Source organism: Penaeus japonicus, unplaced genomic scaffold (assembly GCF_977035675.1).
Source record: "Penaeus japonicus unplaced genomic scaffold, GWHDUDI00000001_assembly GWHDUDI00000042, whole genome shotgun sequence".
Lineage (NCBI taxonomy): Eukaryota > Metazoa > Arthropoda > Malacostraca > Decapoda > Penaeidae > Penaeus > Penaeus japonicus.
Genome location: NW_028234444.1, coordinates 14,750,353 through 14,777,852, shown reverse-complemented (window position 1 = coordinate 14,777,852; position 27,500 = coordinate 14,750,353). Strand labels below are relative to the sequence as shown.

The 27,500-nt window shown below is 50.3% G+C and overlaps 1 protein-coding gene across 10 annotated transcripts in view; it reads left to right on the top strand.

Moving 5' to 3' along the window:
* The window catches only part of LOC122253403 (uncharacterized), a 156,924-nt gene that overhangs the window by 21,240 nt on the left and 108,184 nt on the right, over positions 1 to 27,500 (top strand). The window contains exon 2 of one of the 10 annotated variants that reach the window (XM_086535166.1): positions 6,463 to 6,561. The exons of the other annotated variants lie outside the window; for them this stretch is intronic. Within the exon in view, the coding sequence (XP_086391292.1) occupies positions 6,548 to 6,561 (14 nt within the window). The 5' untranslated portion in view covers positions 6,463 to 6,547. The remainder of the gene's footprint in view (positions 1 to 6,462; positions 6,562 to 27,500) is intronic. 10 annotated transcript variants of the gene reach the window in all.

Sequence of the window (27,500 nt, the reverse complement as noted above, 5' to 3'; positions counted from 1 at the left end):
TTTGTTCTTCGTTTGCCCCCTCCCCCCTCCACCCCCTTTCTCCCCTGCCCCCATTGTGCCCTCCCCTTCGCTGCCTCTTCCTTTCGCTTCCTTTCTCTGTCCGAGCTCGTGTTGTCCGACCGCTTGGCGGGTTGGCCTTTATTTTCTCGTCCTTTTATTTTGAGCCACGGACCTACTTACGCCTTCGCTCGACCTATTGGCCGTGACTTGCCGCTTCCTTCTCTCTACTCTCACCCTCCTCTCTCTCTCTCTCTTTCTCTCTCTCTCTCACTCTCTCTCCCTCTCTCTCTCTCTCTCCCTCTCTCTCTCTCTCTCTCTCTCTCTCTTCTCTCTCTCTCTCTCTCTCTCTCTCTCTCTCTCTCTCTCTCTCTCTCCCCTCCCTCTCTCTCTCTTCTCTCTCTCTCTCTCTCTCTCTCTCTCTCTCTCTCTCTCTCTCTCTCTCTCTCTCTCTCTCTCTCTCTCCGTCTCTCCCTCCATCTCTCCGTCTCTCCCTCCATCTCTCCCTCTCTCCCTTCCTACCTCTTTTCCTCTCTTCCCCCTCCTCCTCCTCCTCCTCGTTCTCCTCCCCCCTTAACAATCCTTAATCCTTCCGCCTCATCCTCCCTGCCCATTTTTCGTTATCTCCCTCCCTCCCTCCCTCATTCTCTCCCACACCATCTCCCAAGACTTCGGCAGTTAAGACGTCCGACACTTAAAAGAAGAAAAAGAAAAATGGAAACAAGTGTATAATCCAACCTTTATGAGGAAGAGGAAGAGGAGTGAGAGGAAGAGGGCAAACAGGGAAGGAGGAGAAGGCGTGTGGGGCGCTCGCCCAGTGAGAGAGAGAGAAGGGGAGAGTAAACATGACGTGGAGGGAGGAGAGGAGACCGATTAGGAAGTGGCGAGAGAGGGGTCCGGACCAAAGGGTAGGAGGGAGAGGGAGAGGGAGAGGGAGGGAGAGAGAGAGAGAGGCAGGCAGGCATAAAAACACGTTTGAAAGCAAGGAGGTTACCTGGGTAGCCCAGCCCGCAAGCAGGCAAGCGGCTCCTGTTCTCCCCGAAACCGGTTTGCAAGCAGCCGATGTGGGAGGCGCGCGTGGGCAAGCAAGCTCCGGTTTTGCCTTTTTGCCGTATCAGTCGGGCGGTTGTTAGTTTAGGCTTTTGTTTAGTATTATTGGAAGGGGTATTGCTGTTGCCACTTTTTGTATTTATTTTTTATTTTTATTTTTCTGTATTTGTGTGTCCACCCGTGCGTGCGCGGGGAACTGATTTGGGCCGTGTGGGGAAAAAGCGTGCGGGGGATGGAGATAAGAGAGGGGGTGGGGGAGGGGGGAGCGGGTGAGGAGGAGAGGGAATGGGCAGAGGGGGATAGAGCGAGGGAGGACCCGGGCTGAAGAAGAAAGTTAGAGAGTGCTAAAGAAAGCAGTAGAGTCGAAATTGAATAGAACAAATCGTAATGAACCGCAAAAGAATGCGATAAGAGGAGGGAGGGAGGGGAAGAGCAGTGTTTGGGAAAAGGAACAGGCAGAAATGAGAGCCTCGAGGATAATCAGGACGATGATTATCATCAACATTCACCATCGTCGCCCCGCCGTAATGATCATCATTATTTCTGTGACGATGACCATGGCAATACAAATGCTTACGTTTTCGCTCTCATCCTCGCGTCAGACATCACCGGAATCCTGCCAAGGGCGACCTTCGCCTCCCTCCGCCATCGCGGCTTTGTCGTTGGCGCAGTCTTCTCTTTCAGGATTGGCTCTGGCAGACAGGTGTTCCTCTTTTCGTAGATTTTTTGTACGTTCACTTCTATTTCCCTTTGAATTTTCTTTCATGCCTTCTTCCTCTCCCACTTTCCTTTATCTGCCTCGTCTTCCCCCTCCCATCCACTTCTCTTTATCTACCCTTTTCTTATCTCTCTGTCTCTCTATCTTCCTTCCTATTACCTCTTTCTCCCACTTCATTCTACCTCCCTACACTACCATCCCCATTCCTCCCTCCCCGCCATCCCCTTTCCCTTCCCGTTTCCCCGCCTACTCTCTCTCCTCTGTCTCCTCTCTCTCCCTCTCTCTCCCTCTCTCTCCCTCTCTCCCTTCTCTTTACCACCTCCTGCATTCTTCCCTCCCACTACCCTCCGCCCCGCCCCGCCAAGCCCACTGCTGCTCCTGTGATTATCCGCACACTTAGCACGAGCACCCTAATAGCGCCTAATATCACATAATAGCTGCGTCTGAGACGTCGACTCCATTAGATACTGCCAATTGCAAGGCCTTTTAGGTTCCGGTTTTGGAAAACAAGTGAATAAAAAATGGAGGCCTGTAGTGGGCGGAGGCCTCGGGAATATAACAAAGTGTCGAGCTTATGAATTTAGCTCTTGATCTCTTGCTGCGAGAGCAGTGAAAGCAAAAAGAGTAGCAATGAAATCAACAACACTGATAGTAACAATAATAGTAAAAACATCGAGAGAGAGAGAAAGAAAGAAAGAGAAAATCTTAAATACGGGCGTCCGATTTTTCTGATTCATAAAAATAAATCTTGCTATTACTTTATATAACATTTCTTTCTTCTTTGCGAAGCTCCACCTAGCGTTATTGGAAATTAAGCCGTAGAAAAAGTCCTCCGAGGTGTCTCTCGAAAGGCCATATTTTGAAAATGTGTTTCTGATAAGAAGGCGTCGGATTATTTTCTCAGATTTCAAATATATCCCTTCACAGAATCTATCAAAAATGGTAAACAATATATGAAACCTCTTAATGGAAATTACGATAAGTTTCTTAAAATATCTCCCTTAAGTTTGAACTTCAAAAATAAAGTTTCCCTTGACGTTGTCTCCTTTAAAACTTACCCATCTTAAGTCCTGTGTTGGCCTGCCATTTCCCCTCTTGCAGCCTCTTTAAAGGCGGGCGTTTTCCCCCTGGCCGGGGAGCAGAACGGCGCCGCGCCAGCAGCACCTGTCGGGAAAATACACCTGAGGAACGTATCTTGTCCGCTCTTCCTGCCGATGACATTTATACGCGGGCCTGCGTGCTTATGGGACGCTGCTGTTATGAGGCGCTTTACACGAGCCATAATTGCTGTCAACACTCGGGCTAGGAATCGTATCTGCTGACAGCTCGTGGTGGAGATTCGGTATTTGTTTACAACACGGCTTATGGAATCTGTTTAAGCTTAAAGCACTTCACTTTTGCAGAATCCGTCTCTACTCGACAACGCATGATTTGTGACTCGTACCCAATGACAGCACTTGATGTAAAGGCTATATTTAATGTTAGTAGTTTAATCTGTCTGTATTAACAGCACTAGGTAATTGAATCCGCATCTGCTAGAGTACTTGATATAGAGGCCGCACCAGCTGACAAGTACGAAACCCTAATCATTTGACAACATGTTTGAAATTTCTACTCGCAACCCACATTTGCGACTAATATCTAATATCTAATGACGGATACATTTAATTGTAGCCCGCACCTTCTTCCCACCCCATGCTCGTGTTGGTTGCTGGAGCCTTTTTTTAAGATTCAGGAAAAACGATTTGGAAAAAGGATAAGGACAAGGCTTCGGGAAGGATCCAGAGAGAGGGAAAGTGGAAACATAGAGAGATGGAGGACGGAAGGAAGTGGGGGGGACATCTATTGTTAATGCGGAAAAACGCAGGGCAAATATTATCTTAATGTATAAAAAGTGGGCGTGCTTATCGCGCCAAGCTAGCGCGATAAGCAGGAAGTACAGAGTATTTGAAGGGAAGAAAGACATCCCAGCGAACCATTAGATAAGGAGAAATGTGAAGTAATCAGTTATGAATAAGTTACGTGTCTGTGTCTTTCGTCCCTGATCTTTTCTGGATTTGCATTTTGTGGTCACGTTTTTCGGTCTTGTATTCCGTTTTGTTCTCTCTTTTTTTTCCTTCCCCCTTCCTCCTACCTCTCCCTCTACCAATCCCCTTCTCCCTTCTTCTTCTTCTTCTTCTTCTTCTTCTTCTTCTTCTTCTTCTTCTTCTTCCATCTCCTCCTCCTGCTCCTCTTCCATCTCGTTCTCCTCCTCTTCCTCCCCCCCCTCCCTGCCCTTGACGTACCCTTCCTTGCCCGTTTTAAATGCTCCGTTCCATTCGGTATCTCATTGTAACCTCTCCTTCCCTCCTCCTACACCCCTTCAGCACCTCCCCCTCTCCTTCCCCCCCCTCCTCCTCCTCCTCCTCCTCCTCCTCCTCCTCCTCCTCCTCCTCCTCCTCCTCCTCCTCCTCCCCCCCTTTGTTGCATCGTTGTCAGCGGCGGAGTATGGATTCCTCGCCGTTTCCCCTCGTTTCTCTCATTTGTCTGTGTTCCTTTCCCCTCGCTCTCTCTGCCTCTACTCGATTGCGCTGAGCGGTGGAGGGGGGGGGTAGCGGGCGGGGTAGAAAGACACAGAAAGGAGGATGGGGAGGGGGGGGGATATAGCTTGAGAGAGATAGAGAGGGAGAGAGAAACCTAGTCTCTTATTATCTCTTGATTACTTTCTTTTCCCCCTTTCTCTCTCTGTGCCTCCTCTGCCCTTCTCTTCCGACGCTCCAGTTCTTGTCGATATTCTGCCCTTTTGTGTCTCTCAAGGATAATTGCCTCCCCCTTCCCTCCCTCTCTCCTTCTCCCTCTCTCCCTCTCTCTCTCCTTCTCCCTCTCTCCCTCTCCCTCTCCCTCTCCCTCTCTCTCTCTCTCTCTCTCTCTCTCTCTCTCTCCCTCTCTCTCTCTCTCTCTCTCCTCCCTCTCCCTCTCCTCCTCCTCCTCCCTCTCTCCTCTCTCTTTATCTCTCTCTCTCTCTCTCTCTCTCTCTCTCTCTCTCCTCTCTCTCTCTCTCTCTCTCTCTCTCTCTCTCTCTCTCTCTCTCTCCCTCCTCTCCCCCCTCTCCTCCCTCTCTCCCCTCTCTCTCTCTCTCTCTCTCTCTCTCTCTCTCTCTCTCTCTCTCTCTCCTTGCCCCCCTCTCTCTCTCCCCCTCTCTCCGCCTCTCTCCTCCTCTCCCCTCTCTGTCTGTCTCTCTCCTCCTCCCTCTCTCTCTCTCTCTCTCTCTCTCTCTCTTCTCTCTCTCCTCTCCCTCCCTCTCTCTCTCTCTCTCTCTCTCTCTCTCTCTCTCTCTCATACTCCCTCTCTCTCCATTTCATACTCCCTCTCTCTCTCTCTCTCACTCTCTTACTCCCCTCTCTCTCTCTCTCTCTCTCTCTCTCTCCCTCTCTCTCTCTCTCTCTCTCTCTCTCTCTCTCTCTCTCTCCCTCTCCCTTCTCTCTCCCTCTCTCTCTCTCTCCTCTCTTTCCTCTCTTTCTCCTATCTCTCTCCTCTCCTCTCTCTCTCTCTCCTCCTCTCCTCTCTCTCTCTCTCTCTCTCTCTCTCTCTCTCTCTCTCTCTTCTCTCCTATCTCTCTCCTCTCTCTCTCCTCTCCTTTCCCCTCCCTCCATTCCTCCCTCCCTCTCCCCCTCTCTCCTCTCCCCTCTCCTCCCTCCCTCCCCTCCCTCCCCATCTCACCTCCTCCCTCCCTCCTTCATCTCCTCTCTCCTCCTCCCTCCCTCTCCCCCCTCTTCCCCCTTCCTCTCCCTCCTCCCTCCCCCTCTCTCCCCTCCCTCCTCCCCCCCCTCTCCCCTCCTCTCTCCCTCTCCCTCCCTCCCCCCCTCCTCCCCCCTCCCCCCTCCCCCCTCCTCCCTCCTTCACGTAAAACTCCCACCCCCCCCCCCACATCCCCCCCTGCCCCCCACATCTCCCCCACGACCTTAAATCTTTCTCCGTATTCACGAGCCTTTGTGTATGATAGCCCAGCCGACCCTACGTAACGGTTCCGCTGTCCCTTTATATATCTATATTACCTGTGTGTTGGAATTGTGTGTAGCATATTTATCCTTCCTTCATCCTTGCGTGCAATACCTGCATATATTTAGTTTGCTTATGGCAGCTTTATATAATACCTTTCTCCAGCAATTCTGTTTAGTATATTTTAACATTAATGTCCTTTTTATCCTTGCAAACAGGAACTGATGGTACCTGTTTGTGGGATGTGATTATAACCTTGGTTTGTTCGTACCTATTTAAAGTACATGCACGTTGCTTGTATATCTGGATGCAAGACCTGATGCTATAACTCTATTGTATATTCAGTTCAGGCCCTTGTCTGTATGTCTATATATAGTACTTGTTGCAATTCCTCTTTACTTAGCCGATTATCCGGCGTGGGCGTGTGGGATCTTGATTTCGCCTTTGTTGCATTGCGTGGGTCTCAGCACCAGGGAAGATTGTATCAGTTTGTGTGTGTCTGTGCCTGTGCCTCTGCGTTCGAGTGGCCCTTAGGCCTATGCCAGTTCGTTTTTGTGTGTCACTTTTGTGTGTGTATTGTTTGTTTTTGTATGTTAGTTGTGTTTGGTTTGCGTCAACGAGCCATTTGAATTGATTATCTACTCATCTTTTTTATCACGATTGTATCTTTAGATTGATTATTATGAAAAAAAATTATATATATATATATTTTTTTCCAGGTGAGTGTTCGGGATCAGTTTTCCGTTTGATTCGCATTTCTTGAAAGAAGAAAAGAAGAAAAGAAAAACAAGAAGAGGAGTGAAGATGGCGCAAGATCGGTAGGTGTTTGAAAGATGTTTTTATTTATTGTTATTATTTTTTTCGTTATTTTTTCTTTTACTTGTTTTCGTATATCGAAGGGATGTTTTCCTGTCTTTACTTTATGTTGTTTACCGTTAAAGTGGTCCACAAATTTGTCTGTTAGGTCCATATGTCACAGAAGTGATAACGACGACCTTCAATAATAGCAATAATGGTCGTTATAGTGGTCCTTCGATTACCATTCACCACATATCCTGCTTCGCCGTGCAACTACGATTCGGTGATTACAGGATCGGTGAGGATAATGGGATCGATGCTGGCGGACGATGATGACAGACACAGTAATAGGAAGATGATAGTCATGCTGACGATAAGCATCATGATCCGATATCATTTTTATGAGAATGATCTATGACTTTAGGACTGGTAATGACTCTTCTTGTTTTTATTATTTTTATATTATGGTTGTTATTCCGGTTGTTATGTAAGTACTGTTTTATTTTTTTATTTATTTTTTATTGTCACTGTTATAATTAAGGAATGGATAATTGAATTAATAGATGGTAATAAATATAATAACTATCATTACTATTATTATTATTATTAGTAGTAGTAGTAGTAGTAGTAGTAGTATTGCTGTTATTGTTGTTGAGAGAGGAGAGGGGGTGAGGGAGAAGAGGAGGTAGGGGAGAGGAGAGAGGAGAGGAGAGGAGAGGAGGAGAGAGAGGAAAGGGGGTGAGGGAGAAGAGGAGGAGAGGAGGTAGGGGAGAGGAGAGAGGAGAGGAGAGGAGAGGAGGAGACAGAGGAGAGGGGGTGGGAGAGAAGAGGAGAGAGAGGAGAGGAGGAGCAGGACGATGATGATGACGATGACGATGACGATGACGATGACGCCGCCGCTGCGAGAAGAACAAACGAGTGACGAAGGGAAAGCCGATAAAAAGAGAGGGAGCAAGCACCAAGGGCGGCGGGGGGGGGAGGGTGTAGGTGTACAAGTGTGGCAGTGTGCATGCGATACACGGCTTCATTTCGGCTCTAGGAAAAAGTTAAGAGGGAGAGATGGCGCTTGTGTATTGACCCAGCCGGGGGGCCCTCGTCCTCCCCTACCCAGCCCCCTTTCCCTTTCCCATACCCTCCTCCCCCTTCTCTCTATCTCTCTCACCCTCACCCTCCTCTTCCTCATCCTCCAAACTCCCCTTTTCTTTCTCTCTCCACCCTCTCCTTCGCCCCCCCCCCCCATATTTCCTCCCTTCACCACCTTCTTTCCTCCCTCCCCTTCCTCTTCCTCCCTTCCCGAACCCCTTTCCTCCCTCCCCCATTTCCCTCCCCCTCCTCTTCCTCCCTTCACCACCCTCATGCCTCCCTCCATATTCCCAATTTTCCTTACCTCCTACTCTTGTTCCTCTCTCCACCTTCCCTTTCTTTATCCCTCCACCCTCCCTCTCCTCTCCCTCCCATTCACCAACCTCCCTCCCCCCTCCCCCTCTCCCTCCTCTTCCTCCCTTCACCACCCCCTTTCCTCCCTCCCCCTCCTCTTCCTCCCTTCACCACCTTCTTTCCTCCCTCCCCCATTTCCCTCCCCCTCCTCTTCCTCCCTTCACCACCTTCTTTCCTCCCTCCCCCTCCTCTTCCTCCCTTCACCACCTTCTTTCCTCCCTCCCCCTCCTCTTCCTCCCTCCCCGATCCCCTTTCCTCCCTCCCCCATTTCCCTCCCCCTCCTCTTCCTCCCTTCACCACCCTCATGCCTCCCTCCATATTCCCAATTTTCCTTACCTCCTACTCTTGTTCCTCTCTCCACCTTCCCTTTCTTTATCCCTCCCCCCCCCCTTCTCCCCCCCCCCCCATATTTCCTCCCTTCACCACCTTCCTTCCTCCCTCCCCCTCCTCTTCCTCCCTTCCCCACCCCCTTTCCTCCCTCCCCCATTTCCCTCCCCCTCCTCTTCCTCCCTTCACCACCTTCTTTCCTCCCTCCCCCATTTCCCTCCCCCTCCTCTTCCTCCCTTCACCACCTTCTTTCCTCCCTCCCCCTCCTCTTCTCTCCCTTCACCACCTTCTTTCCTCCCTCCCCCTCCTCTTCCTCCCTTCACCACCTTCTTTCCTCCCTCCCCCATTTCCCTCCCCCTCCTCTTCCTCCCTTCACCACCTTCTTTCCTCCCTCCCCCTCCTCTTCCTCCCTTCACCACCTTCTTTCCTCCCTCCCCCATTTCCCTCCCCCTCCTCTTCCTCCCTTCACCACCTTCTTTCCTCCCTTCCCTTCCTCATCCTCCCTTCCCCACCCCCTTTCCTCCCTCCCCCTCCTCTTCCTCCCTTCACCACCCTCATGCCTCCCTCCCCCTCCTCTTCCTCCCTTCACCACCTTCTTTCCTCCCTCCCCCTCCTCTTCCTCCCTTCACCACCTTCTTTCCTCCCTCCCCCTCCTCTTCCTCCCTTCACCACCTTCTTTCCTCCCTCCCCCATTTCCCTCCCCCTCCTCTTCCTCCCTTCACCACCTTCTTTCCTCCCTCCCCCTCCTCTTCCTCCCTTCACCACCTTCTTTCCTCCCTCCCCCATTTCCCTCCCCCTCCTCTTCCTCCCTTCACCACCTTCTTTCCTCCCTCCCCCATTTCCCTCCCCCTCCTCTTCCTCCCTTCACCACCTTCTTTCCTCCCTCCCCCATTTCCCTCCCCCTCCTCTTCCTCCCTTCACCACCTTCTTTCCTCCCTCCCCCTCCTCTTCCTCCCTTCACCACCTTCTTTCCTCCCTCCCCCCTTTCCCTCCCCCTCCTCTTCCTCCCTTCCCCACCTTCTTTCCTCCCTCCCCCTCCTCTTCCTCCCTTCCCGAACCCCTTTCCTCCCTCCCCCTCCTCTTCCTCCCTTCACCACCTTCTTTCCTCCCTCCCCCATTTCCCTCCCCCTCCTCTTCCTCCCTTCACCACCTTCTCTCCCCCCTCCCCCTCCTCTTCCTCCCTTCACCACCTTCTTTCCTCCCTTCCCTTCCTCATCCTCCAAACTCCCCTTTTCTTTCTCTCTCCACCCTCTCCTTCGCCCCCCCCCCCCCCCCCCCCATATTTCCTCCCTTCCCCACCCCCTTTCCTCCCTCCCCCTCCTCTTCCTCCCTTCACCACCCTCATGCCTCCCTCCCCATTCCCAATTTTCCTTACCTCCTACTCTTGTTCCTCTCTCCACCTTCCCTTTCTTTATCCCTCCACCCTCCCTCTCCTCTCCCTCCCATTCACCAACCTCCCTCCCCCATCCCCATCTCCATCCCCCAACCCCCACCCCCTCCCCCATCCCCCACCCCCTCCCTCATTCCCTCGCCCCTGCCCCTCGTGCCTGCTCCCTCCAGTCCGATTCTCGAGGGGGGGGGGGGGGGGGGGGGGGGGGGGGGGGGGGGGGGGGGGGGGGGGGGGGGGGGGGGGGGGGGGGGGGGGGGGGGGGGGGGGGGGGGGGGGGGGGGGGGGGGGGAGGGGGGGGTGGGGGGGGGGGCGATCGCGGCCAAGTGTGCCACGCCCACACGCACACCGGGCACCGAGGCACATGCAAGCCAACACGTTCTTAACAACAGAACAGAAGCGGAGGAAAGAAGGAGGAAACAAGAAAAAGAAAAAAAAACACACAAAAGTTTATTTTCTTTCTGTTTGCGGAATGGAATAATGAATGACTGGAATCGAATAAAGCTGAACGATACGATAATCAGGGGAAAAGGAGTTGAATGGAAGCAAGTAAAATCTCGAATGATCAACAATAACGAAAGTGACGAGAGGAATATTGAAGGCTCATTTATTCGTCCAGGACCTTGAAACTCTATATTTTGATAGCATATTTTTATCAAAGCAAAATATTCCCCTCTGCAACAAGAGAAAGGTAATTTCTTTACATTTCTCTACTGGATTCCAAAGGACCTCCGTACTTCCGATGTTCGCATTGGTGCAAAATCGTTGAATGGATATCGTGAATCCTTAAAGGTCGCGTCTTCACTGCCGGCTCTCAGAAGTGGCCAAGAAAGCCTATCGTGGACCAGGCCTCTGGAGTGTGTCCCATCGAGTACTCTTGAGTTCGTGCCAACAACTCCTTATCATCTGGAATTATTTAACGCGAAGGTTTTGTTCTCTCGTCATCATTTTTAACATCATGTTCAGGTATTTGATTTTTTTTTTTTTTTTTACTCGAAAATGTTTCCAAGAAATCAAATACATTTCAACGCCTCTGATTCACCTTCGAATGTGATGTTTTTATTCAAAAAGGGAAGAAAAAAACAAAACGGGTTGACCTACAGCAAGAGACGTCGCATGCCTTCCTTATCCTCGTGTGGGCATGAAAGTTGTTATTTTGATAACCAGTGTAATTATTTCTAGATCATGTATTAATTTTGAACGAGTTGGTAATGATCAGTTATTTACTCTCTATTGGATGTATTAATAATGCATTGATTAATAGACCGTTATGTATAATCATTATTATAGCGAAAAGGATGGGGTCAGTAGAGCTCTTGAACAGAACATGCTTTGGAATGCAGTGTATGTAGATGAAGATCTATAAGTATAGGGAGAAAAAAAACACAGATAGCAATTAGAAGAGAGGAAGGAAGGAGGAAGAGGAGGAGGAGGAAAGAGAATTAAAAAAGAAGAGAAGGAATAAGATAGAGAATGAAAAAAGAGGAGGAGGAGGCGGTGGAGGCGTGCGAGTGCCGCCCTCCCCCCCTTGCCCCTTGGGCTGGGAGCCCTGTGGGCGGGCGGCGCCGCAACCCCTCAGTGCCATTCTCACGGTCAAGAGAGTAACACGCGCCTCTCCCTGGTCCGCTCGCTCGCCGCCGCCCGGTACGCGCCGATCGCGGGCCAAGTGTGCCACGCCCACACGCACACCGGGCACCGAGGCACATGCAAGCACACGTTCTCGCTGACACACACACACACACACACACACACACACACACACACACACACACACACACACACACACACACACACACACACACACACACACACACACATACATACATTATTTTGTCGTCTCCAAAATAACCAAAAAGTGTCAGTTTTAAAACACGTGCCGAGAGTGAAGAGGGTGTGGTGTGGGGGAGGCTGGGGGAAATTAGGGACACCGCCCTTGGAAAAGGGAAGTGTGTCTGTCTGTCTGTCTGTCTGTATGAGTGGCTGCGAAGACCTGTGTTTACAGATTGTGCGGACTCGTATCACGATACCGTAGGCAGACGCTTGTCTCCCTCCCACCCGCCTCCCCCATGACAGCCCCTGCGCCTCCCCCTACCCCCCTTCGCCCTGCCCTCGCAGGGCCAACACCTGGAGGACCCGCAGGTGCCAGTCAGCCAGCCAGCCAGCTAGCCAGCCAGCGTGCCTGGGGGTTATTCGTCACGCTTTGGCACTCCTGTCACGCTCACTCTGTCAGGAGGAAGGAAGACGAGCAGAGCCGTGGTGGCGGTCGTTGATATTGATGTCGTTGCTCTGGTTGTCGTTTGTGGCAGTCGGGAGATGTTTGCCGTTTAGCTGCGTGCTGGCTCTATATTTTGTGAGAGAAAAAAATCATTTTTGTTGATGTGTACGCATAAACAATCAAAAACAACAGGAAAACGATATAACCCAATAGTGTAGGTGGACTGAATCGGAACGCAACAAAATCAAAAGCATTTTTTGCTAAAAGGAAAGGGATTTGAAATTATACACCAAAATAGAATATGACATTATACCTTCCTGTGTAAAGTGATCACTTCAGAATGGAAAATTCCTCGTATCTTTTTATTCTCTCTCTCTCTCTTTTCTCTCTCTCTCTTTTCTCTCTCTCTCTCTCTTTTCTCTCTCTTTCTTTTCTCTCTCTCTCTTTCTCTCTTTTTTCTCTCTCTTTCTCTCTTTTTTCTCTCTTTCTCTCTTTTTTTCTCTCTTTTTCTCTCTCTCTTTCTCTCTTTTTCTCTCTCTCTTTCTCTCTTTTTCTTTCTCTCTTTTTCTCTTTTTCTTTCTCTCTTTTTCTCTTTTTCTCTTTTTCTCTTTCTCGCTTTTTCTCTTTCTCCCTTTCTCTCTTTCTCTCTTTATCTCTTTCTCTCACTCTTTCTCTCTCTCTCTCTCTCTCTCTCTCTCTCTCTCTCTCTCTCTCTCTCTCTCTCTCTCTCTCTCTCTCTCTCTCTCTCTCTCCATCCCTGAATCTGTCTGTCTGCCTGTCAGTCTCTGTGGCAACGGTGTTTATAGGCAAGGTGGAGGTGGACCCCGAAGGTTAGGTAAACACGAGGCGCTGTTTACACTCGTGGGAAGATTGGGACTTGCACATGCGATTATGTAAACAGCTGTGGGGGGCTGGGTGGAGAGGGTGAGTGGGGGAATGGTGAGTAAAGGAGGGATGGCCTAAAGAGGAGGTGGAGGGAGGTGGAGGGAGGTGGAGGGAGGTGGGGGTGGTGGTGGTAGTGGTGGTGGGGTGGCACATTGTTATCATATCTGTGCAGTATATTGCTGCTATATTTATTGTAATGCCTGCAGTGGTAAATAGGAAAATAGAGAGAGAGAGAGAGAGAGAGAGAGAGAGAGAGAGAGAGAGAGAGATCAAAGTATCACATTTGCCTAAGGCGGAATTAACCTTCATCAGGCGAAGATCATCACGGGATCATCAGCCTCGGGTCATCCATAGGGCTTCGGGGTCAGGAGGGGAGGAAGCTAAGGTATACGCTTGACACTTGACACGCTCACGTGACACCTACCGCTGCAGGAGGCCTAGACGGAATGGTATGGATGGGGGTGGGGGGGGGGGATGAAGGGATTCGTGTTTGCTATGCGTTCCCTGTGACCCTCGCGCCCTTCTCTTGTAGCTTTTCTCCTTTTCCTAGTTTATGTTTAACTCCTTTACTTTACGTGCTCCCTCCCTTCCTCCCTCCCTCCCTCCCTCCCTTCTACCCATCCTCACACTGCCGGCTAGACTTTAGGGTCCCATTTCCTAAATTAGATCCCGGGAAAGATTCGGGGAAAGAGTGAGGGAAGGGAAGAGCCAACCATCTGTGGAGGGACGGAGGGAGGGAGGGAGGGAGGGAGGCCAGCGGGAGAAGGACACAAGGGAGGAGAGGAGGTCTGGAGGGAGAGAGGGAGAGAAGGAAAGAAAGAAATGGCTCTGATGGAAGGGAGGGAGGGAGAGAGAGAGAAGAAAAGAAGGAAGGAAGGAAGGAAGGGCAGGATTGGCTGATCACTCTCTATCTCTACGTGTGGAGATAGAGAGAATAGGAGGGAGGGAGAAGGGTTTGTAAAAGGAACAGAATAGGAGGGAGGAATGAGGGAGTGAGGGAAGGGGAGGTTTGATTTACTTGTTTATGAGTTTTTGTTTGACTTTACAGTCTCGTTGCTCGGTTAGTTGCCATAGATTATTTTCGTTTTTTTTTTAATGATTTTCGTCTACGTCGCCCGCTTCGTTTCCTTGTTTCGTATGAGTTTTTCTTTGCCATTTCTGCCCCCCCTCTCCTCTCTCTCTGTTTCTTTCTTTCTTTGTTTCTCTGTCTCTCTGTCGCTCGCTTTTTATCCTTCCCCTTCCCCTTCCCCATCCCCTTCCCCATCCCCTTCCCCTCTTTAACTTTTACTCTCTTGTTAATCTCTGCTTTCTTTTAATTATCCCCTTTAACATCAACAATGTTATTGATGAACACGTCTTCTCCCTTCGTCAACTTTGCCCCTATCCTTATCCCTCACACTCCCTCCCCACCCCTCCCCTCTCCTCCCCACCCCTCTCCTCCCCTCCCCTCCCCTCCCCTCCCCTCCCCTCCCCTCCCCTCCCCTCCCCTTCCCTCCCCTTCCCTCCCCTCCCCTTCCCTCCCCTTTCCTCATCCACCCTCCGGCAATGTTGCCGTTTGGGCTTGTTGCTAATTATCATCGCAGATTGATTGTTTGTTGGGAGTGTAGAGGAAAGGCCACCTGGGAGCAAGGGAACAGAGGGGGGGGGGAGGAGGGAAGGAAGGAAGGAAGAAGGTAAAGAGGAAAAGGGGAGGGGTGAGGAGGAGAGAGAGAACGAGAGAGAGAGAGAGAAGGAAAGAGAGAGAGAGAGAGAGAGAGAGAGAGAGAGAGAGAGAGAGAGAGATGGGTGGGAGAAGGGCGAATGATAGAGATGGCGGAAGGAAGGAAGCCGAAAGGAAGTTCTTTTGGTATAGAAGTGGCGGAAAATGAATGAAAGTGGCAGTGAGCGATTAGAAAAGAAGGGGAAGGAAACGAAGCAAATAAAGCAGATAATTTTCCATATAGATAAAGAACGGAACGTGGTAACAGAGACAAACGGTGGACAAAGAGCAATGGAATAAACAGCGAGAAGTGAGAAATGGCGGATAATTGCAATGATAAACGCCAATCAACCTCCGTTTTATGGCATCGCGGCTTGCACGGGGTTGCCGCACGAAGAAAACGGGAACCCATTGAAAGCGGGTTTCGGAAAACCAAAATGTTCATATATTTAGTTTTTTTTTATTGCTTTGTTTATAAATTTTCATTGACTCACCAACTGCGAAAGTGAAAAAGGAAAAGGAAAGCATGTAGAAGAAGAAGAGAAGGGAGATACGGACGGAAAGCACGGGAAAGGAGAGAGAGTGACTAACCGATTGAGAAGCTGAAAAAGAGGAAATGTGAGACAAATCAATTCAAGTGATAACTAAAAAGAAGAGAGAGAGAGAGAAAGAGAGAAGAAAGAAAGAAAGAAAGGGGTGGATTTATATGAGAGTGGAAGAAATAAATGAAGGGAAGGAGATATATAGATGAACGTAGAAGTGGAAAGCGATGATAAAGTCCAGAAAATGGAGAAAGAGAGAGCGAAGAGAAGATATTTTTAGGAAAGGAAGAGCGAAAGTAAAAAGCGAGAGAAAATGACTGTGAAGAGAGGCGCCGCATCCCTTCTTCAAGTGGGATTCGGCCTCGAACATTCACCGTTCTTGGCGCCAGGGGTTCTTATTTATTAACTGAATTCTTATTGCTGTCGCCATTGATCCCTCGCGTCGCAGTTCATCGCCAGGGTTTGTGTCCCGGCTCCTCGGCGGCGCTCTTTCGGTGGCATTTCGGATCGAGTCACATCGGGGCAGGGCGTCCGCACAGTCAGGCCAAGGCAAGGATGCCAGGGCAAGGCAAGGCAAGGCAAGTCAAGCCGAGTCAATTCAAGTCAAGTCGTGTCAATTCGAGTCGAGTCAGACGAGTCAAGCCGAATCAGGAGCGCGTGAAGCCCAAACCGAAGCAAGCCGACCGCTAGTCATGCAGACCGCGCTTGCCATTATAGATCCAAAGCCGGAGTCGAGCGGGACCCCACCGAAAGTCACGTCGACCCCCACCCCCCACCCCCCACCTCATGTAGGTAGGACCCCCTTCCCTCTCCTCCCTTTTCTCCCCTTCTCTCCCTACACCACCTACTTCCCTCTCCCCTGCCCCTTCCTCCCCTCCTCTCCTCTCCTCTTCCCCCTTCCTCCCCCTCCCTCTCTTTTCCCTTCTCTACCCCTCTACTTTCCCCCTCTACTCTCCCCCTCCACTCTCCCCCTCCACTCTCCCCCTCCAGCTCGGACACCTAGTCGACACGCTCCGCTTTTTTGTGCACGTTGCACCTGCTTATGGATTCAGGGAGCGAAAGACCTCAATGAGGAGCCCTTGGGGTCCGGCCGGGGGGAGGGAGGGAGGGAGGGAGGGGGAGAAGGAAGGAAGAAGAAGGGGAAGGGGAAATGGGGGAGAGGGAAGTAGAGAGGAAGAGGCAGGGAGTGGGAGGAGTACTGCTGGTAAGGAGGAGGGAATAGGGGGAAGAAAAAAAGAAAGTGTGGAACCGGGAGGCAGGAAGAAAGAGAAGGGAGAAGGAAAACGAAATCACAGAAAAAGAGTAGGAGAAGAGTGCGAGTGTGAAGAGGGAAGAGGAGGAGAGCAGGAGGGGATAGGGGAGGAGGAGGGGGCGGGAGCTCATACATCGATGACGCGTAGTAGAGGGGCGTAAAAAACGGAATGGTTGAATCGGTTATGATTTATCTTGAGGGAAATTCGCGCTCGCTTTTACGTCGGGGAAGAGGGGGGGGGGGGGATACTGATCGATAACCGTAAGAGCTACTCTGTGTCTTTGTGTGTGTGTTGTTTGTGTTTGTTGTATGTGGAAGTGTGTGTTTGTACACAAAGCCTGTAAGTTGCAATAATCATTATAAACATGGTCAGCTTGTAGTCATCTTCAAGGTTACTGCACGGGGGGGCAGGGGGCAGGGATGGGTTGAAGACAGAGTAAATGATTATGTTATTAAGCCGTAATGAAGGGCCATTAGCATCACGTGTTTCTGTTTAGCTGTTTACGAGGCTCATTTGCTCGCTTTCCTGCTTCCTTCTTCTCCTCGGTGGGTCTCTGGCTCGTTCTGGCCACCATTTTCCGCCCTTTCTCTGGGCTTTATGTCCCCCTTCCTTCTTCTCTCTCTTTCTCTCTCCCCTTCCCTCTCTCCCTCCCTTTCTCCTGCCCTCCCTTTCTCTCTACCCCTCCCCCTCCCTACCTCCCTTCTCTCCCACCCTCCCTTTCTCTCTACCCCTCCTTCCCTCCCATTGTCTCTCCCTCTCTCCCACCCTCCCTTTCTCTCTACCCCTCTCCCTCTCTCTCTCCCTTCCTTCCCCTTTTCCTCCCTGCCTCTGTTTACGCTCTCATATGGCAAGTGGAAATGAGGTAATTTGCTTGCGCAGAATTTCCTTCTCGGCGAAGGAGGGGAGGTGTTAAGGAGATGGGGGGCGGTACGTGGGACGAGACAAAGTGAGTTAGAGAGAGAGAGAGAGAGAGAGAGAGAGAGAGAGAGAGAGAGAGAGAGAGAGAGAGAGAGAGAGAGAGAGAGAGAGAGAGAGAGAGAGGAGGGAGGGAGAAGGGAGGGAGGGGGTGGGTAACCCGTTTATATCAGCTCAACATGTTCATTACATTTTGTGGGATAGAAGTATTACAGGGAGGACAAAAAACATCTTTATATTTTCTCGTAGTTCCGTAAACAATATTGCAAAAGAAATAACCATCCCTCATGAAAATAAAGGAAGAGATGGGGAAGAGGAAGGAGACGCATGTACGACTGTGAGTGCCACATCAAAAAACAATCATATTGGCACAGGGTGAAACTGCAGACGATGCACATGGTTTGGATCAAACTCCTCTCATTCTACCTGCCCATTCTGCATCGCCGATACTTTTGAGCTGGAGGTCGGCATATTTAGTGTGCCATCGGTCTCTGAAGATAGTGCTTGCTAGAGTCCATGTATGGGTGCCATTCAAGGCTTTTTCCTACTGGGGCTAGGAGGGAGCGGTGCCATCGATGAGAAACACAGCGACCCTCTCTTCCCTAACGGCCAATATGCCATAACGACTATAGGCACCTACGTGTTGCCAGCCGTCGTCAGGCCAAAAGCTCGGTTGGCGTGTATGTCAGCCGTCCGCAACGGGTTCAGAGGGATTGAGTCGGAAATAAAGTTAGAATTCTTTCCGTTCACGTTTTTTTATCTGTTTTTTTGTTCTTGATTTTCCTTGGGGCGGTGTTTGCTCTTCCTTGTGCGGCCTCGCACTGGGTCCGCTTTTTAGGGTGGGGAAAACTTTGAGTCCTTTTTACTATTTCTTAGGACTTTTTGAAGAAGAGGCTTCCGCTTTTTAAATGTTTTCATGATCGCCATCATTGCAACGTTATTCTTGTGCGAATGTGTGTGTTTGTCAGTGGCTTTGTTATGTTTACGTGTAAGGGAACGTGTAAGCGTGTGCGTGCGTAGCGGCGCAGACTTACCGCGACGGAGTCTGGTATTTGTGGCAGCGATGATGGAGCTTTGTAAACGCAAGGGCTTAACGCTGGGGGAACCCCTGGTTCCCCCGGTCCCCCATTTCTTTCGCTCCACCTTGCCTTCCCCTCTGTCTCCCAAGGCCCTTTCCCTCCTCTTGCCCCTCTGTCTCCCAAGGGCCTCTCCCCCCTCTTGTCCCTCGTTCCTTTCCCTCATACTCCTCATTTTCGTCACTTTCTCCCTTCCCTTTGCCCTACTTCTCTCCATTCCTCCCTCCAATCCTCCCTTATTCCCTCATTTGCCACCATCTTTCTTGCCTTTCCCATCCTCCTTCCTCCCCTTCTTACTAACTTTTCCACCCTCCCTTCCCCCTTTCCTTTCCTTTTTTCCTTTCCTTTTCCTTTTCCTTTTCCTTTTCCTTTTCCCTCCCAAGCGGCTCCTTGTCCTCCGTCTGGAGGCTCGGGCGCTGGAAAACGGAGGCGGTAATTAATGGGCGAGTCTGATTAATGGCGGCGCTATGGAATGTGGCGATTTATTTGCGGTTTTCACATTCCCGTTGCCTCTACTTCTCTCTCGCGCTTTGCTGAGAAGGGAGGAGAGGAGAGGAGAGGAGAGGAGAGGAAATAGAGGGAAGGGCTGTGGTAGAGGGGGAGTAAGGGGAGAGCAAAATGAGTTGGGAGGGGGGTTATATTAAGGAGGGGGGGGTAGGAACGGGGAAGGAGAGGATAAAGGGGTAAGTTAGTTTTATAGTCGGATTTTCCCTCTTTTTTTAAGACTTAAAGATAGATGTCTTGAAGGGAGGGAGAATAGGTGTGTGTTTGTGTGAACGTGCGTGCGTGTGTGCGAGCTGTAATTAAGTGTCTTTTATTATTACTATTTTTTTTTATTCTCTTCCCTTGTCAATTGTTTAACAGAGGTTCTGTCAGTGTGGGAATGTAGGAGGTGTCCCTCTCCCTTTCCATTTCTCCATCTTCCTTTCTATTTATATCTCCTCCATCTCCCTCTCTATCTCTATCTCCCTATTCCTATTCCTATCCCTATCCCTATCCATATCCCTTCGTCCTTCCTCCTTTTCTATCCCTTTCCTCTTACCCCCTACCTTTCTTAAAACTCTCCTCCCTCCCCTATATACAGAACCCCCCCCACCCCCCCCCCAAAAAAAAAAAAAAAAAAATGAAGCGGTCCGAGATAAGGCGAGACATCACGTTGGCTTGTGACCCAGGGGCGTGTCACTTCCGGTGTCGTGGCCAAATGGTGGGGCTAGAGGCTGGGAGAGAGAGTGGAAAAGAGAGGAAAGAGAAAGGAAATTAAATGTAATGAAATGGAGGGGAGAGGAGAAGAGAAGGTAAAAAGGAAAGAGAGAAGCGGCAGAGCGGAGATCAAGGAGGAGAAAGGAGAAGGCAGAGGAGAAGAAGAATTGAGAAGAGTTGAAGTGGGAGGAAGGGGGCAAAGGCGAAGCATAGAAGAAATAAAGGAGCTGGAAAAGAGGAGAGAGGAAGGGGAGACAGAGCATAAAAAGTGACATGCCTTGATGCCTGAATGAAGTGCTCCTGGCGACGGCGGCGAAGGTGAAGGTCGTGGCTGGGGGGAGAGGGGGAGGGGGGAGGGGGAGAGAAGGTCGTTGTCGTTCCCTTGTGTGACACGTGAGAAGGAGAGACGGAGATGGGGCGAGGCAAGAGAGAAATACGAGGAAAGGAACTAAGGGAATGAGTAAAGGATGCATAAAAGAAAACAAGAAAAAAAGTAACAAATAATTAGATAAGGAAGGAAATACGGAAACAAGAAGGGAAGAAGCCGGTCTAATAGGAAGGAGGGAGAGAGGCAAAAGGCTGGCAAAGTGGGAAGGAAAGAAGGAAGAGAGGAAGGAAGGAAGGAAGGAAGGAAGGAAGGAAGGTAGGTAGGTAGGTCAAGAGGCGAGAAAAGAAGAAAGAGGGGGACGGTAAAGAGGGGGAGAGGAGAGGCAGGGACGAGGTAGTGACGACGGCTAGACAAGAAGTCTTCCGGAGACGGACGGGTCTGCCCCACCAGCGCCCACTAACCCTTAAAATGCCCCCATAAAGTAAGACTAGACTCAGAAAAACGTTAAAAGAGGCAACACAGGCACAGCAAGTATTGGCGGAGAGGCCGCACGGAGGCGTCGGCGATAAAGAAGTCAGACAAAGAAGGGAAATGGAATGCATTGCGGAAGATGCGGCCGTGCGCGGAGGGAGGGCGACGGATTCACGAGCTGCTAAGGGGGGGGGGGTAGGAAGCAGGGGTCGTAGGGAACGGAGGGGGGGGGGAAGAAGATAAAGAAGAAGACGAAGGGAGAGGGAGAGGGAAGGGGGGAGGAGGAGAGAAACAGACAGAGACGGACAGGCAGGCCAGCAGGCGGAGGCGGAGAGATAGGTGGAATACCTGCATCATACGCGGGCACATTAGGTGGTGCAGTTGCCGCAAGTCTGGAATGTTGCAACATTGACGTCTGTTGCAGAGAGGGGGGGAGGGGGAGAGGGGGCGACAGCCGGAGGGAGGCAGGGAGAGGGAGGGAGAGAGGGATAGAGCGATGGCGGGGTGACAGCCAGGGAGAGCAGGGAGAGACCGAGGCCGAGGGAAAGGAAGGAGGGAGAGGGCGATGGTAGCCAGAGATACATAACATAGGCCGCAAGCAAGGTGACAAGGAGAGACATGGAAATAGAGAAAATATGGATGAAAGTGAAGGTAGGTAGATAGAACTGACAGTCAACAGACAGACAAAAGAGAGAGAGAGACCGAGAGGCAGTCAGACAGAAAGACAAGCCCTTGCACACAGATGCACCGACAAACACGCTCAGACCGAGGGAAGGCCAGGGGAAAGAATGAGAACGGGAGTATAAAAAGAAAGAACCTGTTATTGCTGAAATCCCGTCATGAGATGCAGTTTGTTTGATTGATTATTTGCTTGTTCTCTGGGTATACACCGACGCTACGGCTGTTGCCGGCGCGGGAATGAGTGTGGAGCGGAGAGACAAGGTAGAAAGAGGTGAATAGAAGATAGCGATAAGGATGGGAAGTGTTGAAGCAGGAGAGAAAAGGGGAAGAAAAGGCAGGAAAGAAACGGAAACTTATTGGTTGAAAGTCCACGGTCTGACGATCCACATTTCACTGCTGGCTTTAGATAACATTTTCCTCGTTACGTCGGAGGGCGGACGATGTTTATGATATGATGATAATGATGATGGTGAAAGAGGGGGTGGTGGAAGTGGAAGACAAAGAGGAGATTGAATTACATCTGTAGAGATAAAAAATAAGAGATATGGAGAGGAAAAGAAAAGAGTAGATATTTATTCTCTTATTTTGTTATGCTGGCCTGCTTGTCTAGCCTATTCTTAGGAGAGACAGTGATGACAATGGTTGGATGGGGGGGGGGGGTTGATACGGGTTAAAGGGGGGAGAGGATCTTTGGAAGGCGAGAGGGAAGATAATGGATGAAGTCAGGTGAACGGGAGAGAGAGAGAGAGGGAGAGGGAGAGGGAGAGGGAGAGGGAGGGAGAGAGAGGGAGAGGGAGGGAGAGAGAGGGAGAGAGAGGGAGAGAGAGGGAGAGAGAGGAGGGAGAGAGGGAGAGGAGAGAGGGAGGGGAGAGAGAGAGAGAGAGAGAGATAGGAGAGGGAGAGGGAGATAGGAGAGAGAGAGAGAGGGAGGGGGAGAGAGAGAGGGAGAGAGAAGAGAGAGGGAGAGAGAGAGGGAGGGAAGAGAGAGGAAGAGAGAGGGAGAGAGAGAGGGAGAGGGGAGACAGGGAGAAAGGGAGAGGGGAGAGAGGAGAGAGGGAGGGGAAGAGAGGGGAGAGAGAGAGGGAGAGAGAGAGAGGGAGAGAGAGGAAGGGAGAGAGAGAGAGAGAGAGAGAGAGAGGGAGAGAGAGAGGGAGAGAGGGAGAGAGGGAGAGAGAGAGGGAGAGAGAGAGAGAGAGAGAGAGGGAGAGAGAGAGGGAGAGAGAGAGGGAGAGAGAGAGAGGGAGAGAGAGAGAGAGAGGGAGAGAGAGGGAGAGAGAGGGAGAGGGAGAGAGAGGGAGAGGGAGAGGGAGAGGGAGAGGGAGAGGGAGAGGGAGAGGGAGAGGGAGAGGGAGAGGGAGAGGGAGAGAGAGAGAGAGAGAATGAAAGAGGGGGAGGGGAAAGAGAGAGGTAGAGAAAGCGAGAGGGAGGAAGAGGGAGAGAGAATTGTATTGTTAAGTGTATTGACAGTTACCTGAGTGTTGGAAGATGAAGGGAGGGGGTGGGGGTAAAGAGTAGAAAAGCAGGGGGTAAGGGTTGGGGAGGAGAAGGGGGTAGTGATGAAGAAAGTCAGTGAGGAAGGTAGGGGAGGGGAGGGGACGGGACGGGTAGGGGTATAACACGGCGCTGGGGGAGGGAAGAAGGGAGCATTGTTAAGAATATTGATAGGGCAAGAGGGCAAAACTCCAGGTCTTCAGAAGAGGGGGAGGGGTGTTGGATGGGGTCCGGTAGTGGGAAGGCGTGGGGAGGCATTGGGAAAGGCATAAAATACGCCTTTCTTTGCGAGCGCGCACACGCCGATAGACCTAACAATGGCAGCCTGGAAAACAAGTGGCTTTCTTCCAAAGATTGTTCGTAGGACTTCGCCTGGAGTGAGGAAGGAGGAGGAGGAGGTGAAGGGGAATAAAGAGAGGAAGATAAGAGTAAAGGTAAAAGGGAGATACAGATACACCCTGAGAGACAGACAGACAACTGAGTGAGAGAAAGAGAGAGAAGGAACGGGAGAGAGAGAGAGAGAGAGAGAGAGAGAGAGAGAGAGAGAGAGAGAGAGAGAGAGAGAGAGAGAGAGAGAGAGAGAGAGAGGCGACCGGTCGGGCAGCTGGTGCCCATTTCCATATAATTCATGACGCCTTGCCCAAGGAATAAAGGGAGGGGGTTGGGAGGTGGGCGAGGGATATGATAAAGATGAGTGTGTGTATGATCCCGCGACTCGTGACCGCAAGCCCAGTCTGTGCTGTCCCCAAAGGGCGTGTGACGAAGGTAGATAAACTTAATTAGCGTTGTTTGGCGAGTAGGGTAGCCTAATGGCCACGCCGCCGTTCGCGTCCGTCACCGCGGTTATTTCTCAGGACTTTTTTCCTGTTTTTAGCGTATTTTAGCCTCTTATATTTGAATTTCTTCTGTTCTGCATTTCGCTTTTTCTTATTCTTAATGTTTAGTAAATTTTCTCGTTTTTTTTTTTCTTGGTGGGGGGGCGGGGATTCTTGTTTTTGTTTTTTTGTCGCAATGCTGGTAATGCCGTTATTGGTGATTAACGGGTCTTAATGCTATGTTGTTATTATGTTCATTTGTTTTGTTTTCCTTTTTTTTATCTGAATGGTTTTGCTGATAAGAGACTCCATTGCATTTCATTTTACAGTTCATTTTCATTTTCAAGTTCTCCGGCTCCTCAGTTATGTTATATCTCATCCTCCTCCGTCTCCTCTCCCCTCTCCCTCTCCCTCTCTTCTTCGACTTCTTCTAACAGTTTCTCCTTCCCCTCCACCCCTCCCCCTCCTCCACTTCCCGTTATTCAGCGAATTCATGAGTCGTCGCGCCCTTTCGCACCTTCAGCGCCGAACCGGAGAGTCGCAGGCCCGGAGGGAGGACAGGGGTAGGGGGGGGAGCCTTCTTAATCAAGCTCAGATTTCACGGGAGGAATCATGAATTCGGAGGAGGGTTTGGGAGAGAAGATGGCGAGGAGGCGCAGGAGGAGAAGAAAGGTGTTAGAGGCGGAAGAGGAGGATGGTCGTGTGAAGAAGAAGAGGAAGAAGAGGAGGAGTTGATGATTAGCCAGGAAATGGGATGAAGTAGATAAAGAGGAAGAATTAGAAATGAATTCTGTGAAGAGGGGGATCCAGGAGGGAAGGGGTTAAAGGGATGAGGAAGTGGGAAAAATCAAGAAAGGAGACAAGATGGTAACGATGACACTAGAAGGAAAAATTAAAGGGACGAGAAAAGATCTACTCGAGCGAGTTGCGAAAGAAGAGGGATCCTCCGGCAGACTCGTGGGTTCCTCCGCGGGAGAGAGAATAGATCAGCATCAGCTTTCAAAGCACGATAATTCTCCGCCTAGCACAAGGCCGCAGATCCCGCACGCAGAACTGAGGCGGCAGGTAATCCTAATGAACTGTGCTTCAAGACGTTATCCTAAAAGGCCCCTGAGATATTATCCAGGTCGTGAGGCATTATCCGAGCAGCGCGGGGCCGCAGGAGATCTTCATTAGTGTCTTTTGGTTCCGAGGAGTGGAACAGAGCGCTGCCGCAGGAGCCTAATAATGAAATGTGGGTTGCGTTGTCCGTAGACTTTTGGTGGTGCGCGACTATTCGGGGATAGCATTGCAGGTGAATAAAAGGTTATATGTGTATTCACTCTCTCTAACAACAGATACAATTTGCATATCATATGACTGGTTCTGGCTGAAAGAATGTGTGTGTGTTTGTGTTCCTTTGCCCTCTACTGAAAGTGTAATGTGAATATCATAATTCTAGGCTCAGGTTCGTTCCTGCTGTTTGTGGATGTCGATTCAGTATGCAAAGAGTTTTTTCTTTTCATTTTGTTTATTTGCTCTGAATCGTTCTATGAGCGCGTATTTCCCTCTAAAAAACATCAGTATTGATGTAGAGTTTCAGTCAAGTTTGAAAGTTTTCACTTTTTACGTTAAACTTTCGCTTGCTGTCTTCATTTCCTTACTCTCCGACTTGTGTTCAATTCATCCTGTCTCTGTCCTTTGAATAACAAGCTATTAACCTATTTCTGTATTTGCCAATTCATAAATTTATCTGAAATTAAATCGTTTGAGCAGATCCCGCCTGAGAAGGAAACAGAGGCAATAGAAACGCAGTGCATGGCTTATCTTCTCACATATAATTACATTTTGTGACGAGTCTCTCCCCCCCCCCTTCTCCCTCGCTTCTTGCCTCCCTCCCTCTTCCTCAATCTTCCTCTATCGCGATGTATATGTATGAATATCTTCCTCAGCCACGATATATTTCCTCCCCCCTCCCGCCCCAACCCCAGCCCCACTCCCCTCCCCTTTTCCCCTGCCTTGTCACGCGAGAGTCATGGGAACGAGGGAGTCAAGGTGAGTCACGGCGACAGTCATTCGGCCGTTACTGTGTCTGTCCAAATAAGATAACCCTTTACACACAGCTTTATTATTGTGGCTTGCCGCCTCTGCGTGTTTGTGGGGACGGAGCAGCGAGCAGGGAAGTGGAGGAGGAAGAGCGGAAGGAAAGGGAAGTGAAGAGAAGAGAAGAGAAGAGAAGAGAAGAGAAGAGAAGAGAAGAGAAGAGAAGAGAAGAGAAGAGATGAGATGAGAAGGGGAGGAAAGAGATTAGAGAATTGAAAATAGAAGAAGGAAAGGATAGACTGAGAGGAAGAGGAATGGAGACAGACTTTGAACCAGAGACAGATCGACAGACCGCAGAGGAAGGGAAAAATGATGGAGGAGGGAGGTAGTGCGTTCACGCAAGCAAAGGGAGTGCGGGCGAGGACAAGCGAGGGGCGAATAAAGCACAGGCGGGCGACGTAAAGGGAAGGGAAAGAGACATGGTTAGAGTGGATTGGAGTTTGCAAGCGACGTGGATTTCTCCGCATGCGCATGACCCGAAAAGGGATCGAGGTGGAGTGGAGCCGGGGTCGGGGAGGGGGGGGGGGCATGAAAGGGGTTCAGTGAAATGGAGGGGATTGCGGTGGATAGCGAATGGAGTGGAGTTTGTTCCACCGCACGAAGGGACGGGGAACAAGAGGCGGGATGGGCAGGGCGAAGACTTAGCTGGGCGGTAGGAAGAGGAGGGAAGAAAGGAGGAGGAAGAAGAAACAGGAAGGAGGAAAAAGTGGAGGGGGGGAAGAGAGAGGACAGAGGCAGCGGCGAGCTCGGCCATGCGATGGTCGGAGTAGGACGCCGCTACTTAAAGTTGAGTTATTATGGGGAAGGAAAGGAAAGGCTTGATTGCAAGATGGGGGGGAGGGGGAGAAGGAGAAGAAGGAGGAGAAGGAGAAGGAGAAGGAGAAGGAGAAGGAGAAGAAAGCAAACGAAGTAGGAGAATGAAAATAAAAATAATAGTGAAGACGATAAGGAGAAGGAGAAGTAGGGGAAGGAGGACGAGGTATGAGCGACAGGAGGAGGAGCAGGTAATGCATTTTGAAGTTTTAATTCCTGGTTCCCCTCTCGGCCTCCTCCTCCTCCTCCTCCGGATATCGCGGTGGCGATGACCCTTGACCTGGCAGGAGTTTGAGCATCTTTCGTGCCTTATCTCGTCAGAGGCGCCTCGCCCGAAAGGAGGGGAGGGAAGGAGAAAGTTAGGATTAGAGTTAGAAACAGCGTGAGACAGATGTAGAGGAAGTGAAGGGATGGCGAAAAGGGGAGAGAGAGAGAGAGAGAGAGAGAGAGAGAGAGAGAGAGAGAGAGAGAGAGAGAGAGAGAGAGAGAGAGAGAGAGAGAGAGAGAGAGAGAGAGAGAGAGAGAGGAAAAAGGAGCAGAGGGATGGAGGAAACGGGAGGTGGAGATGGAGCCGGTTATTTCCCTGTCGTGGAAGGCGCGTCCGATTCGGTTTCGCTCACGTGGAGATTCCACTTAAGTGATTCTTGTCTCCGTCCTCTCTCTCCTACTCCCTTCTCTCTCTCTCTCTCTTTCTCTTTCTCTCTCTCTTTCTCTCTCTCTTTCTCTCTCTCTCTTTCTCTCTTTCTCTCTTTCTCTCTTTCTCTCTCTCTCTCTCTTTCTTTCTCTCTTTTCTTTCTTCTCTCTCTCTCTCTCTCTTCTTTCTCTCTCTCTCTCTCTCTCTCTCTCTCTCTCTCTTTTCTCTCTCTCCTGCCTTCTTCTCTCTCTCTCTCTCTCTCTCTCTCTCTCTCTCTTCTCTCTTTTGTTCTCTTCTCTCTCTCTCTCTCTCTCTCTCTCTCTTCTTCTTTCTCTCTCTCTCTCTCTCTTCTCTCCTTTCTCTTCTCTCTCTTTCTCTCTCTCTCTCTTTCTCTTTCTCGCTCTCTCTCTCTCTCTCTCTCTCTCTCTCTCTCTCTCTCTCTCTCTCTCTCTCTCTCTCTCTCTCTCTCTCTCTCTTTCTCTCTCTCTCTTTCTTTCTCTTTCTCTCGCTCTCTTTTACTCTTTCTGCCTTTCTACCTTTCTCCCTCCTTTCTCTCTTATTCCGTCGTTCCTTTCTCATCCTTTTTCTTTCCTCCTCCTATTTTATCCTAATTTTCCCTCCGTATTTCGCTCTTCAGTGTTTGTTTTGTGTGTGTGTGATTTCGGTTATAAATTTCATTTTCCCCGGGGGCAAACTGTTTTTCTTTTT